Below are 19141 nucleotides of genomic sequence, written 5' to 3'. Positions count from 1 at the left end.
TCTTGACTACTTTAGTTAATCACTACTTGTGCATTTCAATTCAAATATTCAATGACTGTGGAAACACTGAAACACATACTTCATCATCACAAAAATTGATATTGACCAGGAAATTTTAAAAAAAATCAAAAAGTGAAACATGCGCAAAAAGGGAAGAGCATGAGAATGAGCATCAACATAAGATGGGATTTAAATATAAACGTTCACTGAAATTGAGAAGGGAAGAGTCTGTTTAGAGCATCCGCTATGGCGGACTTTCGCGCAGAATTCCTACAGACGTCCCTGATGGGGTGCGTACTAAACAAGCCCGACAGCAATGACGGCCCATCAGCCCAAAGCCCAAGGAAGAGTATGAGTTCGGCATTACCAAAGAGTTCGGCCTCAGCCTACAGCTCGGTAAAACTCTGCGAGTTCGGCATTACCAAAGAGTTCGGCCTCAGCCTACAGCTCGGTAAAAGCCGACCAAGCTCTACTCTCAGATCGGCAACCAAAGCAGTTCGGTCTCAGTTTTCGACCGAACAAGGAGTTAGTGGACCCATGCAGGATTTCCACAACTTCCAACACACCCACTACCACGTGGCGTCAACTCAGGCCACGATCTTAGGCCATGACCTACACGACCTCCACGACCTAGAGTGATGATGTAAGCCACGATCTTAGTTCAATGTATAAATAGAACTTAGATCTGATAGAAAGGGGTTAGAAGCTCTCTAGAGATAAAAGACCATATAGCAAATAGCAAGTTTGTATTTGTAAGCTGTAGAAAACAGATCAAGCAATACAACTCTGCCCCCTTTTCTTCCCGTGGACGTAGATTTACCTCAGTAAATCGAACCACGTAAATTCTCTGTGTCGTGATCTGTATTTTCCTGCATTTACTAACATCAGAAATTCGCGGATCCATCACTGGCGCCGTCTGTGGGAAACAGAGAACCAAAGACGAGTCCGGTCAAAGATGTTTATTTCATCAGACCAAAGACGAGTCCGGTCAAAGATGTTTATTTCATCAGACCAAAGACGAGTCCGGTCAAAGATATTTATTTCATCAGACCAAAGACGAGTCCGGTCAAAGATGTTTATTTCATCAGACCAAAGACGAATCCGGTCAAAGATGTTTATTTCATCAGACCAAAGACAAGTCCGGTCAAAGAAGTCTACTTCATAAGACCGAGGACAAGTACGATGAAATTTTTTCGCTAAGCTGTAAATACACAGTGTTAGAAGCGAAAACAAAAACAAAATTTCATTTTCAAATCTTGTTCGGCACACAACTCCGCTACCCTACAAGATGGCGTTACGCTATTACAAAGGACTATTCTACTGTCCAGGGTTGCTAAAGTTGAGCCATCTATTCACAAAATCCTCGTGAAGCTGAGTTCGGGCGTTCCAGGCAGCCGCAGAATAAGCAGGTCGACGAGATGCTCTAATCGACCTGCCACATCTTCTCTGAGCCCGGGAAGCCCTAGCACCTCGGCGGCGAAGAGTCTCTTCACGAAGCATTTGCCGATCTTGCTCACTCATAACCACAGCTCTTCTGCGAACTTCAGTCCGTCCTCGACTTGACGTCTCCGGTTGTCCCTGAGTTCGTTGCTGACTTGGAGTAGGGTTATGAGCAAGTGAATCAGAGGTTTGAGCTGGAGTACTAGCATCTGTTGGCGGGAAATGCCGGAGGAATCTCTCAATTGAGGGACGCCGGGCAAGAACTATGTCGTACCGAGAGGCCCAGCGCCGCAATGATGTCACGACTTGTTGGCAAGCCGAGCTCTCCAGCGCATTGTTCCTCCGGAGTACATTATATTCCTCCCACAGTTCGTCAACTCGACTCTGAACATCTGATATGGTCATTCCCCCGCGCACACGGATGTAATCCTCGTACGCAGTCCTCTCAGCAATGGTCGTATTCAGCTCGGCCTCCAGATCATTCTTATCGGACTCTAAGTCCTTATTATCGGCATCCAGCTTCACTAAACGAGCCAGAAGCTCGTCATTCTTCGTCTGATCGGCTATAGCTCTTCTCTCAGCTTCGTCCAAAGCCGAAGAGTACAGCCGTTTCCAGTGAAGTATCTCCATCTCCTTGGGTACAAAGCAGCTATATTAGTTCGGCAGCTGTACCGAGCAGATAGTAAAATACAACAGGAATAAAGGCGAGTACGAAAAGCTATACGAAGACAAGTGTAGAGAATTTTTCATTCACAAGGAAAATTTTTTTACACTAGGGCTTCAAGGCCATTTTACAAGGAAGAAACTAGACTAAGAGAAGGGAGACGAAATCATACTCCGCCAGCTTCGTCTCCGGCTCCTCGGTCTGGTACAGCTTCTTTCTCCTGGGCTACCTCAGCCTCGGCCTCGCCTCCTGCCGGCCTCGCCTCCGCCTCCTGATCGGCCTCCTTCTCCGGATGCCCGGCCCGCTCGACTTCGGCCTCCAGCTCCAGCGGCTCGGCCTCACCCTCTCCGTTGTAAGTCGAAGCGGGTGAAACGGGTCCCACAGAGGCAAAGATAGCCTCCAGGTTCTCGTCCCGATCAGCTCGACAACTCCGGACTCGGTCTGCAGAAAGCAGGACCGAGGATGAAGCGAGCTCCTCAAGGAGCGGCAGATTCTGAAGCCGAGCTGCTATCTCTCGGCTGTACAGAGGCAGCACGACGTCGGCCCCCTGCTCGCCCTTATCGGCAATTAGCCTTACCAGACTACCGACAAAGGCCGAGAACTGGCTGCTCAAAAAGAGTTTCTCCGTGTAAACACGGAGACCCTCTCCTTGGGCAACCACGGCGGCAGCATCACTCCGTTTCGTCTGCTCTCGCTGGATGACGAGCTGGTTTTTGGCAAACTGAGCTTCATCCTGGGCCGAAATCCTAGCAGCTCTGGCTTTCTCAAAGTTTGCCTCAGCCTGCTCGGCCCGGTGACAAGCAGCCGCCAATTTCCTCTGCATCTCAGCATAGTCGTTGGACGCTTTGGAGAGTTCGACTGCGACGAGCTTGGAGAGCATATCGTTCCTCTGAAAATGGATAAGGAAAAAAGTCAACAGAGGGCACCAAAAATACAGGACAGAAGCCAAGCCAAAGAATCAAGAAGACAATTCACCTCGGCGAAGTCCGTGGGCCATAAAAATGGCTCACAGATATGCTCCGAAGGAGGCGCCAAGACCACGTCTTTCTCTGGCGCTCTCGGGGGCTTCTGGGTCTTCCCCTTCCTACTTGCCGAAATCGACTCCGGCTTCTTTGGACCCGAAGAGGTCTTTTGCCTCTTCGGATTCTTCTCGGCATCAGGCGCCGAGCTGGTAGCCTTCTCTCTCTCCGGCTCCTTGGACTCCGAAGATTTTCGGGTAGCCTTGTTCAGCATGTACACTGCCAAAAAGCAAGAAAGCAAGGTTAGTTTTCTTCGTTAAAGCAGTAGAGCATAAAGATAAAGAGAAATCCTCACCCTCGGCCTCTTCGTCCGAAGACGAGATGTCGAACACGACGTCGCCCTTGACGAGCTCAGACTCCGTGTATTGTTTCCTAACTATGGGAATCTTGTTGAGCTCGCCATCGAGCTCGTCCAACGGTTCAGGCCGAGGATGACGGATAACGGACTTCGGCCCTCTCCAGGGAAAACTAGGAGCCGCAGTCCTATTATAAAAAAAGAAGCGATTTTGCCATTTCGGCCATTTGGTTTTACAAAAGGCCCTAAAAGGCTGTAAAGGGACCAAGTAAAACCAAGATCCCTTCCTTTTAAACTGGAAAAAATTAAGGATTGCCCTCAGAGACAGATCCTTATCTAGCCTACGCAGTTCGGCAGCAAAAGCCGATAAGTGTCTCCAAGAGTTCGGAGTCACCTGACCTAAAGGGAGTTGAAAAAAATCTAGCAACTCTACAAAGGCAAGGGGAAGGGGGAAACGAAGCCCGCATTCTAAGCTGGCTTCGTAGACGGTGGCGTAACCTTCCGGCGGCGAGTCCGCCCTATAAAGGTCGTCGGGAATCGCAACCTTCCCCCCAGGAAAAGAGTATTTTTCGTGAAGGGATATCACAGTATCCTTACTCAAGATACTGTGAAAATACTCTACGGTCTTCTCCCCGGATTCTTTCCGGCTAGAAGACCCCTTACCCCCTTCACCACCGCTACCAGACTCAGACGAAGAAGAAGCAGACATGGTCCTTACTCTTTGCAAAATCTGAGGAAATTTTTGAAAGCGGAAGAAAATCTTTTTCGCAAAGGAGATAGAGTGCAGAAGAAGCAGTCGCAAAAGTGCTTCAATGATAAAGAAGGGAGGTATTTATCAGATTCGGCGAAGATTTCAAAATCGTCGCACCGTTTCGAATCCCACCTTTTCAGGATTCAACGGCCGGATTTTACTGTCGCATTTAATGCAGCCACATGCAAGGCACGTCCCCTGACGTCAGCCTCCCCCGTACCTTTATCCAGAATGCCGAAGTGACTCGCTTCGCCGAAGTGATTCACTTCGTCTTTCGGGGGGGGTAGTGATGGGGTGCGTACTAAACAAGCCCGACAGCAATGACGGCCCATCAGCCCAAAGCCCAAGGAAGAGTATGAGTTCGGCATTACCAAAGAGTTCGGCCTCAGCCTACAGCTCGGTAAAACTCTGCGAGTTCGGCATTACCAAAGAGTTCGGCCTCAGCCTACAGCTCGGTAAAAGCCGACCAAGCTCTACTCTCAGATCGGCAACCAAAGCAGTTCGGTCTCAGTTTTCGACCGAACAAGGAGTTAGTGGACCCATGCAGGATTTCCACAACTTCCAACACACCCACTACCACGTGGCGTCAACTCAGGCCACGATCTTAGGCCATGACCTACACGACCTCCACGACCTAGAGTGATGATGTAAGCCACGATCTTAGTTCAATGTATAAATAGAACTTAGATCTGATAGAAAGGGGTTAGAAGCTCTCTAGAGATAAAAGACCATATAGCAAATAGCAAGTTTGTATTTGTAAGCTGTAGAAAACAGATCAAGCAATACAACTCTGCCCCCTTTTCTTCCCGTGGACGTAGATTTACCTCAGTAAATCGAACCACGTAAATTCTCTGTGTCGTGATCTGTATTTTCCTGCATTTACTAACATCAGAAATTCGCGGATCCATCAGTCCCGGAATTCCGTCGCGGACGTCCGCCATTAGGCGTGCCCGCCACGGATACTGAATTGGGCTGAGGACGTCGCAGGTCCGCGGCGTTAAGCGGAATTCCGCGGGGACGTCCGCCATTGCGTCGACTCCCGCGGAATTCCGCTTTATTTCATTTTTTTTGTAATGTCTATATATACCGCTCGTTGAACTTCGTTTCATTTCGCACCACTTGTTTTAACAAGTTTCTCTCTCTCTAAATTTCATTTCGCACCACTTCGTTTCATTTCGCACCAACGGATGCGAAGAATGTATACTTTGCGCAACGTTAGGAGGCAGCGCGCAAGGATGTGGAGCGGGCATTTGGTGTGCTCCAGGCTCGATGGGCGGCAGTGAAGGGTCCATCACGGCTGTGGTACCTTGACAATATCGCCGACATCATGTACGCATGTATTATAATGTACAACATGATCGTCGAAGATGAAGGTCCAGTACTAACCGATTGGGCCAATGATGATGCTGATGCTGCGGGTCCAAGCCACGGCGTGGCCACTAGCAATGTATGCATGGGGATTCCCCATGACGACGTCGATCGAGTCCGTGCATTTGCCGACATGCGTCAAAAACAAGCCCACGTTCAACTCCAGAACGGTATTATTGAAGAAGTGTGGCAGCGTATGGGTCGTCGTTGATGTAGTTTTTAATTATTGAAATGTATTTTTTTTATTTGGTGAAATGTACTTTTCTTATTTTAATGAAATTTTTTCCTTATTTTCGTTGAAATTTTAATTACATAAATTGTTTACTTTCTAAAATTGTTTAATTTGTGAATTTGTGATTTTTTTAATGTGGGAATTCCGCAGGGGAATTACTCCACTGTGCAATGGGAAGTCCGTATGACGTGACAGTGCAGTGAAAAGTCCTTATGACGTGGCACGAGGTGTTTTTGAGAATTTCGCAGAGAATTCCGCATGACATTCGCACCACTGCGGATGCCCTTAGGGGTGCGGTGCTATGGCCACAAAAGTCAAAGACAGATTATGAGACTTCTGCCCTGCATAAAAGGTTTAATTTTTAATATTGAGGAAATGTCGAATCAAAGGCTACATCATATTCGAGTCATAAACATGTCTTAAATTATTGATAATATATATCAAATGCCACAATTAGTCAATTTAGAACTGAAAACCATACCAGCCGTACAGCCTTTAATATTTAAATTACAGCCATAATTTACACAACCACATAAGATGGTTAATAAATGGAATAAATATTACTCTCTAGTACAAGCACTTATCCCAGGTGAAGAGCTCTGCAACAAAGAGAAGAGAAGAAAGAAAACTATTTCTTCAAAAACTATAAATGGACAGGGCAAGGAGAAGAGGCCTGAGACCATTATGTGCACCGTGCACATCGAAAATCAGTTGTATCCTGTGAGAAACTATACAGCTAATGCAGGTTCCGTTCGCGCATGTAGCTCTCTATTTTATCTACATCTTCTGGGACGTCAACACCGTGGGCCTCATGATCGACTTTTATAACCTGCACAGGAATTATTTGGATCACAGTCTCAAACTATACCTATTTGATCACAATCTTCAAAAACTCAATCCTAATGTTCTATCAATCTATCATATCACTCAAAGTAAACATCCCCTAAGTATTCGCGAGAAATGTAGTATGCACTGTGTTGTGAACTGTAGTATGCACTGTGTTGTTATAAACTGCATTTACATGAGTATCTGCTTGTTTGGGATAGCAGTTGGAAGTCTAGTTCAAAATGTTGGATAAAACGTCAAAACATATCATCTTCAAAGCCTATATGGCATCTTAGCAAAGTTTTAGGATTTCCACCGATGCAAATGAAAATAAACAATGAGAATTTATAGGAAGAAAAGGAATAAGGAAAAGGAACATGAGCAGAAGGAAACCTTCATCTTGTATCCGTTTTCAAGAACTTTCAGTTGCTCAAGATCTTCCTCCAGCTGAAGTGGAGTTGGAGGCAGCTCTGGGTATATGTTGAGAAACTTTGTATCATAGCTCTGTCAATATATCAGAAACACAGTATTAGAGCTTAATGATTGCTTGGAGCATTCACAATCTGTGCTATCTCGTTAGTAGATTCAATACCTGAATCCCCAAATGAAGCAAATATGGAAAATGAGGGTTGACATTCCCGGACCTGCAGAAGTTATGATGACATAAATTCTTATATTGTTCAATACTAAAAGCAGGATATTCTCTGAGGAACAAATTAAATTCTGTGTCTGAGAATGACTAACTTATTAAATGGTATTAATCCTCGAGAGAAATAAATCGCATAGCCATGGTTATCCACCACACATTTGACACGATTTGGATCATGTGCATCTTCAGGTTTCAGAGAAGTAACTGCAGTGCTGAAGACTGCATCTGGAGCAGCCTGCGTTTGCCGAGTTTTAAGTTTTAAATACGAGTGCTAATCCAGAATAACTGATTGGCTTATAAGGTTTTTGTTCTTCCACATTTTGCCTTTTTCCTACTCTATCTTTAACATAGTAACAAGAAATATGAAGGCATAACAATGGTAGAAACATGAACTTAATCCAGAGGCAGTCTCATGATCAATCTATAAAAGTCACTAGACCACAGAGAGAATTAAAGCCAGTACAAATCAGCTGCAACTAAGTAGTTGTTTTATTTGTATAATTTCCCTTTTCAGCCAGTCTTGTATTAGATATAGTAGTATATAAATATTGGAGAATTCATTAGCTAGACAGGGAGAACTTCATGAAATTCAAAAATTGTGAAATTCTCTATCTGTTGTGTCAACTTCCTAGTGCTAGTACCATTGCCCCTCTATCAAATCAACATTTTAGATTGATCCCAACATCCCAGAAACCAATTTCAATACCTATTAAGCCTGCTTTTCCATAAAAAATCAATGAACGATTCAAGAGTAAAGCTCATCTACCTGCAGCGCTTTGACAATGCCGTCTATTATCTCAGGTTCGATGAGCGGCTCATCACCCTGGATATTAACAACAACATCATATCGCTTATTCAGCTTGCTAAGTGCTTCATTACAACGCTCCGTCCCTGTCATGGTCAAGTCCAGATAAAAGAACTATTTAGTGAAAATCCTTCAATGGAAGAAACTCTGTGCAAAATGGAGCGCAAATGCTTGCATCTCATACCATTTCTGCACGACTCCGATGTCATCATCACATCGGCCCCAAAACCTCTACAGCAATCAGCAATTTTCTCATCATCAGTCGCCACAACTACACAAGCAAATCCAAATCAAAAACTAAACTTATGCTACACAAATAGGTAGGTTTCTACATACACAAGCAAATCCAAATCAATAGCTAAACTTAGGTAGGTTTCAACACACAAGCAAATCCAAATCAACAACTAAACTTATACAACACAATTAGGTAGGACTCTGCACACATATAAGTATGAGGTGTAGCATACCAATATGATCCAATGAGGCCGCCATTTTAGCTCTTTCCCATGTTCTCTGCAATCCACCATCCAAATCAAAGCAATCACTAATGCATAAATACATATACAAATGTGTGTTATCAAAGCATTAAATCAGCTCAGTTTTGGTATTTAAAAATTAATTCAAGAAAAAAATAACGGTAACCAATTTTCAATTAAATTGTAGATCTCATTGAGGACGAATACCTGGATCATAGGCTTGCCGAGGATGTTAACTAGAGGCTTTCCCTGGAAGCGGGAAGAAGCGTAGCGGGCGGGTATGATTCCGACCACTCGGCTCCGGAACTTTCCAGATCGCCGATAATACATGTAATGGGCGCCAACCGCCAGGGCAGCGGCGGCCCCCGCCGCCATGCCGTGGATAATCCACGACTTGGTGGAGACAGAGCCTGATAAAGACGATGGCGGATCGGAAATCGGCATATTCCCGAGCAAGTGTAGCAGAATTCTCGGCCGATTTGGATGAAGCGCACGAGCTGCTTGTTTTGATTGAGTCAGTCAGTCATGAACCAGTAAACATGATTACCTAATCTCGGTAGAGGCTCACACTAATTTTATCCCTAATAACTAAATTATTTAATTTCATAATACAATATCGTTTGTTATTTCACTGCTTATTTATAATGTTATTCGATAGTGTCACATAAAATTTTGATTAACAACAATTGAATATTTTGATAATTTACAAAGCATAAGTAATACTCCATGTAAAATCAGAATTTAGCAAAAATTTATAATTCCTTCTGTCATTAAATCATAAAAGTATTTCATAAGCATATTACAGAGAAAAACATGAAAGTAAAATAATTGAAAATGAAAAATACAAGATCTAAGACATTTGTATCTCCTGCAGATCACAAATCCTATACCTTTCAAAGGGAAAATCTAAGCCTCTATCAACCTTGTAAACAAGTGATATTAATTTATATAGATTGAAATGATACAGTTACAACATGATTCCTGTGAAATCAGTGATCACGAATGTCTCTATTGCCATTACTAGCACCATTCTGATGGTGTCTCCCTCTATGTCTCGGCCTCAGCCTTTTTGCACTACACTCAGCCATTTTTGTGGCTGTCTACCGTTGGGGCGGTGTGAACTTTTGCCTTTTTAGACGATCTTCCGTCCCTAGAAGCCGTTCTTTTTCTTTCCCTGGGAGTTCTACCTCCGCGAGGAAGAGATTCTTCCTCTTCGCCATTTAAGGCCCAGTTACAATAAATTTCCTGATGATCATCACCATTCAGCCGCTCCAGAGGCTCTCCATTACTGGGGAATATGTTATCGAATGTCAATTTCCCATTAGACCCTCCCTTTCGTTCCAGTAGTACAGCATCTGGCCTGATTATAGCACTAAGAATACTCCTGTTCGGACCAAGATGCTGTATGGTCTTTGCATTAGTCAATGTAGAGAAAGCCATTGCAAAAGCAGATCTAGCCTGCACAACACACCAAAGATCTGACCCTCAGCACACGAGTGGTAACAGTATAGTGATGCGAAGATATGCAGCTTGAAACCACGCACAGGTGAGGGTAACAGTCTATAAATAAATCGAAAGATGGTGTCCTATTCAAGTCATGCTGCAACTGCAAACTGGGGTAAAGTAAAAATACAAATAGTAAACAAATGTCTGAAAAACAGATGAGGATGTTGATACTACAAAAACAGTAAAAACGATCCACTTTGCATGGGCAAATTGTTGGTTTGTATAAGAAAATAGATTTTCTTTCATTGATATCAATATTAATAACAGTACATCTCTAATCCTCACTTTATTTGAGTGTCTAGTGCATCTTGACAAAATAAGAGAAACAAGAACTTATAAAAGGTTATAAAGGGACTTGCCTGATAATAGTTGAACGAGCTCTTCCCTATATCGTTATCTGGAGCCTGTTTTCACGTGTAAATGTATGAATTATAGAATCATAGAGTTGCCTGATAGTTGTTTCGCGGTATGCAAAAATAATCAGATTTCAAAGGGTAACCTGAGGATCTTCAATGGCAATTAGAGATGACCTGCCTTCTACTGAAAATCTGAAATTCACAAACAGATTTTATGCTAAATAACAGAAGTTCAAATTAAGTTAGAATAACCATTAGAAAATTTTAATGGGCTAATTGGCTGCAAATTCATACACTGGTTGTATGAAATTAGGACAAGATACAAACTTTTTCCATAATTTCCCATGAATCAAATTCTGCTCAAATGCTCAAAAGTCAGATAGATGAATATGATGCTCAAAAGTCATATGCAACATCTATGCATCCATTTGGCTATATAAAATTCCATGTTAGCAAATTGAATGTTTAAAGTCATGTGACTTATTGAAATTTCAGTGCCAAATTAGTTTTAATTTGACTGGCAGAATTCGAATTTCGGGAAATTTTGTATCAAAGTTTGTGTATTTTGTCACCAACTTCATAATGGATTTACATCCAACTAGCCCAAATTTAATAGACAACTGGTTACCTGTGACTATATTTTTCGAAGAAAATGCATTCACCATTGCAAGATATGCCAACGTCAGCTGTGTTTAACTTACACCCATACAAGTCGAAAAAGTTAACCTAGCATCCACAAGAAAATTGTGTTAAATTTCTGATTTTGATTACAAAATTAGGGAACTTCCTTTAATATGTTCACAGGTTAGGTTTCCAATAGGCTACACAAAAATCTCAAATTACAAATCAGGAAAGACGTAGTTTTCTTAACAATCAAAAGCAAACAGTATGACTAAATTACATTATCCATAACTCAGAAATACTAAAACTAATTATGGAATACGGTAAGAGAAAGTAACAACATACCAGTAAGACTCCTAGGTTACATTCTGGAGAAGTGTGGCTATCTCGATGAGTCTGCAAAATAACAGATCAGGAAAATTTTGAAAAATAGATGTTTATAAAAGGAACCTATTGTCCCACTAAATAGCCACTGAAGTGGGATAATATGAATAACAAAAGAAATTTATATCCCCTTTACAGTACAATCCATATCTGCAGTGCGTGTAGAACATCATGGTTGCGAGTTACACCCAACAGAATAGCCAAAGAAAATTTGAAACATATTGCAGTCTAGTTATTAGTAAACTGAAAGAAAAAACAAGTGATTTCTCATAAACAACATGGATATCATGGATACCAACTAATATGCATCTCATAGCAACATTAACCTACTTTACATATTTGAAAAACTAGTACGCGTACCCGTAACATTCCTATAAGCATAGACAGAAGTGCATAGGATCCAATTCCACCTGTGTACACCTGGAGGATAGTGGCAACTTGAGCTAAAAACAAATGCAATTGCAAGGAAAACAACAAAATACATCTTACTTCATTTAACTCTCTTTGCTGAAGGAAGACTTTCAAAATCAGACACAGTGGTTTTAGAGGGGGCCATGTAGACACAGCATCCTGTAAATGAAAGAAAAATAAATGAATTAGAATACAATAAAGTCACTTGAAATTAAAACCAACCAAATTAAACAAACAAATCAGCAGGAAGGAAAAAGTGTACCTTTATAAACTCTGCCGCTTTTGGTCCATTATGAACATCAAAACTGTTAATAGATAGATATATTAATTTCAAAAGGCACATAGGAAAAAAAATAAAACTGAAAGTTTATTTACAGGAATACATGTTAATGCGATGCAAACTGCAAAGCGACGAGAAATGAAGTTCAGCACACATTAAACAATATTATATGATCTCTCTAATGCAGACAGAAGCATACATCAACAAAATACCCAGAAAAATTGGGTTAGTCTATGTGAGTTGGGGTGGAGAGATAGGAGATAAAAAATATGTTCTAGAAATGCAGCTTAATCGTGGTTGATTCCACTTGAAACAATAGTATGGATATTCTCTTTCCTTTCTGCTAGTGTGTTACTAAATTACTTAACAGCTATCTGCCAAATCAAATTCTGTGGAAGAAACTAAGGAGACTAACCTTATATCAAAAGAAAAACCACTTTTTTTCTCCACAAATTTGATAATTGGTATCCGTGCTTTTGCAATAACCTAATATTGTGAAATAAAGAAGACGGTAAAGAATGATAAAGCACAAAACTGGCAACAACGAGTTTAAGCGCCAAAGATACCTGCATCTTTTTAGCAATTCCCCTTTGAGAGAGTGCCCTGGAGAGAGCCTGAAGACCTACCAGAGGAGTTCTTACATTTGAACCTAAAATCACAACCTGCCAAGTGATCAACTATCAAGCAAGACTGTTTATGTACTGGTTGCATATGCCTAACAACCATGTTCGTAATAATTAAAAACATGTACAGACCCAGAGAGCAATGTTCTTCTCATAACTACAAACCAAGGATAAGCTGGGAACAACATTAGGTTCAGTGTACACATAGTCGACTTCCCAACCAACCTTTCATGGGCTCAGGTGAAGTCTGAATTACTGTATCAATGTAACAACAACAATGTCGAAAATATTTTTGAGGCGTAATACTCATCAAATGTTCACTATACACAAGTACATATATTTATGTACATCACGATTACAGCACTTTCCAGTTTATAAATCTGTATTGCTTGGTAGTGTTTCTACATGGCTTGCAAGATGAACTAAGGCTATGAGAATAAAAGTCACTATTGAATCCTGTAAATTAACAGATGAGCACAAAAGTATTGAACTTGTAACTCAGTCATCACATTTCAGGAATGATTCAACTTCAACTAACAAATTGATAAACCTATTTTCAAGTAATCATAAAATAATAATATACAAAATAACCACTAACATGCCAAACTTACATCAATATCACTGGATGGAAGATAAAGCCCTGTCTCAAACGATCCAAAAACTTCGGCCTGCATGTCAAATTTATATAAAGTAGTCATGATACTGAAGATATACACCACTCACCCAATAAAATAACATTTGCACGCATGTAAATACGTTCCAATCAATGTACCACAGCATTAGGCCAGATGTAGCTGATCACATCAAACACGGATTTAATAGCAGCATTTCTAGATTCTTGCTCCTCGGCAGTTGGCGACAAAAACTCACAAAAATCAAGTATTTCTGCACCCAATCAAAAAAAAGATTCACAAAAATCATATACTACTTCTCTGCATTTCCGGGAAAATCAACTTAACAATTTATACTCAGTAGCAAAAAATAGCAATACAAAGCTCGAAAAGAGCTGTTTCTGCACTTATCAGCATCTCACGAACTTTAAGCAATAGCTAAACAGAGATCTTAGCTACAACAACTTAGCAAATATTCTATCAGCGTTGACGAGAACACAAAGAAGAAAAACTAATCAAACCTTTATGCAGACGAAGCATGGGGCTTTTGAAGCGAGAATTGGCGCGAAACCAGCTGCCTTCCAGCGTTCTATCTGGAGCTGGAGCGGGGGTGGCCCTGGCATGGCGCGACGGTGGAGGAGTGGCTGAAATCGATGTCAATTTATCTGCTGCCTCGTTCACGTCGAGGGAGAAGTAATCAGGAGCAATGGATTCTGGCGAGGGGCATTGGATGGTGGAAAGGGAAATATGGTTGCGCAAGACAACGTAGGGCTCAATTTCGGGGGAGGAAGACGCCGGAGGCGGAGGGGCCGGCGATTCGTCGGCGGCGAGGGGGGTTAGGGTTTCATAACTAATTTCGTTATTTTCCATTGCAATAGGCAGGGAAAAAAGCGTACGGACGAGCGGAAATTCTAATTTCAAATGCGGATTTTATTTACTCCTATTTTTCAGACCAAATTTCTATTCATTTTCACATTATCAGTCATACTAGAGGTCATGTTTATTTTTATTATTTATTTTATCCGGTCGATTTAATTTCTCATCTCAATCACTAATTGTTTCATCCTCTTCCCTTCCTTCCCCTCTATGCTTCATTGTCTTTGTTAATATCTTGTCCACCTTTAATTCCTTGTTTGAGTCATTCTTTTCAATTTTTAAAAGTTATAAGTTATTGAATCATTTGTATTTTGGCAAAACTATTATTTTCTATCTTTTATTTCATGTTAATAAAGTCATTTTTCTATTTTAGAACTTTTATAAGTTGCGTTTTATGTTAATAAAGTCATTTTTTCCATTTTAGAAAGTTATATTTCATGTTAATAAAGTCATTTTTCTATTTTAGGAATTTTGGAAAGTCATAAGTTAATTGAGTCATTTTTTTTCTACCAAAAAATAATTCTCCATTTTAGTTTATTCTCTCTTCATCTCTCTTGTTCTATTGTCTCTTACTTTTTTCATCATCTATTTAACACAATATTGTTAAACTCCGCAAAGAAATGCCTCTATTAAAAAAGAAAAGAAATGTCTCTATCAACAAAGAACGGAGGGATTACTATTTTTTTTTTACCTTTATTCTCCTTCCACTTAACTCATTACTTCTTAATCTCCATGCCAAAAAGAAATTAAAATAATGCTTCTTCTTTATATTCCATTTTACAACCTCAAAACGATTTTCCTAAATAAAATAAAATCTGGATGCAATAATCTGATTGACTCAAGAGATATTATAAATCAATTTCTAAAACTAACTCAAATGATAAAAATTATTGAAAATTTAAATATTCAAAAATACAATTCTTCCAAGTGCACAAATAATTATCATACATTGTTAAACTTCAACCTTCAATCATATTTTCATTATCAATCATATCATTAACCATTAAAGATAATATTTCATCAAACATAGTAGTATGTAAGTTATTATCATAGTAGTACTCCTACTATATTTCAGATATCAAATGCACAAAAAAATACATCAGTTTATAACAGTATAGAGCTACAGATACAATAATTTCAATGTGAGAAAACACAACATTTGAACATCAAATTTGTATATCATCACTGAGAGCACGATCAACGCATCATTTATGTATATGAAGCATAAATTCCTACCTTCTTTCCATTTTGATTCATTAAAATGAAAAACAACAACACATTAAAGCAGCAGCGCAATCGCAAATCAAAGCTGAATCATCAAATTCATTCACTGCGCATCGGGATCGTCATCCAAATCTTCATATTCATCCTCATCGTCGAACTCAGATCCGCTGAAGCTATCGAGGTCGTCGAAATCGATTTCATCGTCGGATCCCACGGCGCCGTCGGAATCCGCATCGTTGTGACGATCGCCCTTGGCGGCGTAGCTCCGCGCAGCACCGAATTGAATCGATGAATGCAAATAAGCGTTGGAAGAAATAACTTGTGATTTAGCGCCGCCGCTTCTGAGGAGAAATTGGCTGGAGGTGAACGGAAGCGTAATTTTTGAGGCGGCTGCGGCGGTGCGTATGAGGCTGAGGAGTGCGGAGCTGCGGAGGTTTAGGACTAGGAGCTTCGATGTAAAGAGCGAAGAAGCTGCCATGGTTGAGGTAACTGTGGACCTGATGCAGAGAGAGAGAGAGATGAAGATGTATATAAGGGTTCCGCTTTCTAGAGAGTTCTGTTTGTTTATTTGAAATAGCCCCTGATTTAAATAAAATAATAGTAATGGTTAAGAATTTTTGATTTTATCATTGTGGTTAAAGGTAGTATTGTAAAAAAATTAATTAAATTAACCATTTATGTTATGATTTAGTATAAATGTACAATTAAACAATTCATAATTGAAACTATATTGGAAGTTACCTCTTATTAATTAAACCTAAAATAAAAGGTAAAATAATGTGAGCATTGATAGTTAGAGGTAGATGGGATACTTTAGAGATATTATTCTACTAGACATTTGTGCAATTTACAAATAATTATAACAGCAATAATAATACTCCTTAGCAAGGATATTCTTGGTTCAATGTTAATATTTGGATGCTTTATTAATATTGTTGAAAGTTGAGTAAGCGTCTGGTCTTAAACAAATAGCGATTATACGATTTTGGTCCTAAACATTACGTTTTGAAATATTGGACTGAGTTTGGCCCGAGTTTAAATGTGTGGGATGCAATAATTCAAAACGTAATGTTCAGGACTAAAATCATAAAATCGTTATATGTTTAGGACCATATTTGACTTTTAGTCTTGCAAGTTTATGAGATTAATACAAACCGAATAATTTCCTGTTCAATCAAATAGTTAGTTAATTAGCCATAATAATTGTACTGAAAATTGGATCTTTGAATGACTGAATTCAAACAAATAAATGAAGGTCAAACTACCTTTGGATCGTAAACAGCTTTACTATAGAATTCAAATTACAACGTACGTTTTCTAGAACGAAAAGTACAAACTTATAATCATACAAATCACAATTTATAAAATACTAAATCTTATGACATCGCTTTTTTCTGTTTTTTATTATTTCCAGTATTAATCTACCTTCACCCACAATAATAGTAATTTTTTTCTCAATTCCAATTTATCAATTTTACAATAAAACTCGTACTCTACTATTATTAGTCCATTAGAAGAGGTTTTGATATTCAAGTTTACTGTAAAAGTCTAATATATGTATTCCTATGAAAGTGTTATGAATGTTCGAGTTTAGAATAAAATTTGTATCAACTACTTAGTATCAATAGTCCATTCGAGTTTAGCATTTAGAATGGTAATTTAGCCGTAACGACGGCAATATGGCCGTAGAACCTCGTAAGAGGATTTCGTTCTTGGTATATTTTCTATCTATATATCAAGTGTCACGACCACAACTTCCTAGTCAAAGAAAGCGCAGCTATTTCGCGACTAACAATACTAAACTGTCTCAACACATCATCATAATTACTGAAATTAAGGAAATACTGTCTAAAAGTCATCAAGATAGCAAGTTATTACATCAGAGTGAAATGTGGGACATTGTCTTTACTGAGACAAAGCTAGGTCTATGCAGCGGAAGAGTTCCAAGACAAGTATAACATGTATGGAGACATACTACACTAGCTACCCTTCTTTTATTTTATCTTCAGTCCCAACACCTCCTCTGCCTCGATCGATCAACCTGCACATTAAGGAAAACAATATGCAGGGCTGAGTACTTGATATACTCAGTGGCTTATGCCGAAAACTGTTTTTCTTTTAATTGTCTGCCAAGCTGAGTGAACGCGGGGTTTTTTTCTGAAAACAAGTCCCGGTCACTAAAATCTGTTATTTCTTTCTGAAATAGACTGCAGTCTTTTAACTTTCTGATGATATACCATGTCAAGCTGTGTGAATCGGGAATGTGGCCACATTCCACGATCACTGGGTCGGCCAACCTGGCGCTAGCTCACGACCCCTAGACCGGCCAACCTTGCGCTAGCTCACGGTCCGTAAGTGTACACTAGTCCGAGTAGGATTTACTGACCTACTGGGACCCGAATTCGTTTTAACCATGAATGGCAATCACAAAATAAAACATGGCATGACAACTCATTCAAAAGTTCACACTTATTCTCATAGAGTTCTGTAAATAAAAAGGAAAGAAGCCCACACATAATGTAGGATAGAAAAGCCCACCTCGTTTGCTTAACCTTTTCAAACGGGTACTGTCTGACTTGAGATTTACTCGTCGAGCGACGACGTCCCTTTTCAAAAAAATAATGTACTTAAATTAGGCTTTGAGTAATCATTCAATCTTGCATGAATGCATGTCTAAGCGTGTGCTTATTGTTTTAATTTCTGCCCTTCTAAAATTAGAAGTCTTAAATCTTTAATTAAAACGGTGATTTAATTTGTTCTGTAACCGGCTGACCCGTTCGGTATTAGAATTCTCGGATTATCTTAAGTATTTTAAGAAATACTTTCTGCGACTATTAAAGTCCGCTTTAAAAACCTCTCGCGAATTATTTCATCACGGCTTATAAATTCTCTTCTTCCGCGGCTTAGGAAATTTTATTCCATTAACTTCTTGGAATTGATTTAGGAGCATGGCTTCAACCAAGTAGATGGTACTGTACACATTCTCGGGCCCAGACTTAATCATCAGCCCACACTCTCCTTTTTTTCCCTTCTTTTGGGCCCAAAGTAAAATGGCCCAATTTAGATTTAATTAGGAGAGAACTCTTATCCCCCATCCGCATCGGCCCTTTTTCCTCTTTCAAAATTCCTAAATTTTGAGTATCAATCCCTAATTTCTCTATTCTCCACAAGTCGGCAGCTCCTCCGTCGTCCGATTCCAGCTCTCGGCAAGCATCATTGCCGCCGCTCCCTTCCGCGCGACGGAGAGTCATCGCCGGTTGCTCTCCGGCGTTCAGCAGTGTCGCCATCTATCGTAGAGAGATTCCCGAAACAGAGATGGATGAAATGGCACCAAGCTCGGCGGTTTCGCCGGAGAGAGGGAGGAGGCGTCACCTTCCAGCTCCGACTCTCCGTCGAGCAGGAGTTCTCCCAGTGGTTACCTCCGCCGGCGTGCTCGCTGCCGTCACCGCCCGTGAGCCACGCCGTCTCACCATCAGAGCAGCTGCTGTTTCGGAGGCAGCCCACAGCTTCTCCCGACGCCTCTCCGTCGTCACCGCCATCTCCGACAACCCCTAGAGCTAAGCCTTCTTTTAACTTGTTACTTAGCTTACGTTATGGTTCAAAATGGGAGAAGCTAAGTTCTCATTCTCCCTATGTTCTTGCGGTATAATCACTATGTTCAACCGATTATGTTTTGATTACCGCCCTGAGTTCTAATTACGGTATCCTAGCATGCTGGTGTTCAC

The 19141-nt window shown here is 40.4% G+C and overlaps 2 protein-coding genes across 2 annotated transcripts; both read right to left on the bottom strand.

Annotated features, from left to right (window-relative positions):
- Positions 1 to 6169: 6169 nt before the first annotated feature.
- LOC121775706 (3-deoxy-manno-octulosonate cytidylyltransferase, mitochondrial-like) lies at positions 6170 to 9098 on the bottom strand. Its single transcript, XM_042172728.1, has 8 exons — positions 8732 to 9098; positions 8516 to 8561; positions 8233 to 8319; positions 8010 to 8134; positions 7339 to 7478; positions 7187 to 7238; positions 6988 to 7098; positions 6170 to 6598 (listed from the first exon to the last, which is right to left on the bottom strand). The coding sequence occupies exons 1-8, from the start codon at positions 8966 to 8968 to the stop codon at positions 6506 to 6508; spliced, it is 891 nt and encodes a 296-aa protein (XP_042028662.1). The 5' UTR covers positions 8969 to 9098; the 3' UTR covers positions 6170 to 6505.
- Positions 9099 to 9264: 166 nt separating this feature from the next.
- Positions 9265 to 14268, bottom strand: LOC121776009 (terminal nucleotidyltransferase 4B-like). The gene is made up of 13 exons (XM_042173128.1): positions 13838 to 14268; positions 13478 to 13590; positions 13317 to 13373; positions 12649 to 12744; positions 12498 to 12568; positions 12065 to 12107; positions 11881 to 11961; positions 11752 to 11811; positions 11353 to 11403; positions 11015 to 11112; positions 10530 to 10578; positions 10390 to 10434; positions 9265 to 9982 (listed from the first exon to the last, which is right to left on the bottom strand). The coding sequence occupies exons 1-13, from the start codon at positions 14184 to 14186 to the stop codon at positions 9605 to 9607; spliced, it is 1491 nt and encodes a 496-aa protein (XP_042029062.1). The 5' UTR covers positions 14187 to 14268; the 3' UTR covers positions 9265 to 9604.
- Between the last annotated feature and the right edge of the window lie 4873 nt (positions 14269 to 19141).

The sequence above is a fragment of the Salvia splendens genome, chromosome 18 (assembly GCF_004379255.2).
Source record: "Salvia splendens isolate huo1 chromosome 18, SspV2, whole genome shotgun sequence".
NCBI lineage: Eukaryota > Viridiplantae > Streptophyta > Magnoliopsida > Lamiales > Lamiaceae > Salvia > Salvia splendens.
The sequence above is the reverse complement of the archived record's forward strand: the minus strand, read 5'-3'. Positions and strand labels throughout refer to the sequence as shown.

Excerpts from the sequence above, each read along its gene's own strand:
- LOC121775706 (XM_042172728.1), bottom strand. The coding sequence starts at position 8,968 with ATGCCGATTTCCGATCCGCCATCGTCTTTATCAGGCTCTGTCTCCACC. Across the intron at positions 7,479-8,009 it reads GCATTGTCAAAGCGCTGCAG|GCTGCTCCAGATGCAGTCTT; the intron begins GTAGATGAGCTT and ends CGGCAAACGCAG. Across the intron at positions 6,599-6,987 it reads AAAACGGATACAAGATGAAG|GTTATAAAAGTCGATCATGA; the intron begins GTTTCCTTCTGC and ends ATTCCTGTGCAG.
- LOC121776009 (XM_042173128.1), bottom strand. The coding sequence starts at position 14,186 with ATGGAAAATAACGAAATTAGTTATGAAACCCTAACCCCCCTCGCCGCC. Across the intron at positions 12,108-12,497 it reads GGTTTTTCTTTTGATATAAG|TTTTGATGTTCATAATGGAC; the intron begins GTTAGTCTCCTT and ends ATCTATTAACAG. Across the intron at positions 11,404-11,751 it reads TGCTTATAGGAATGTTACGG|ACTCATCGAGATAGCCACAC; the intron begins GTACGCGTACTA and ends GTTATTTTGCAG.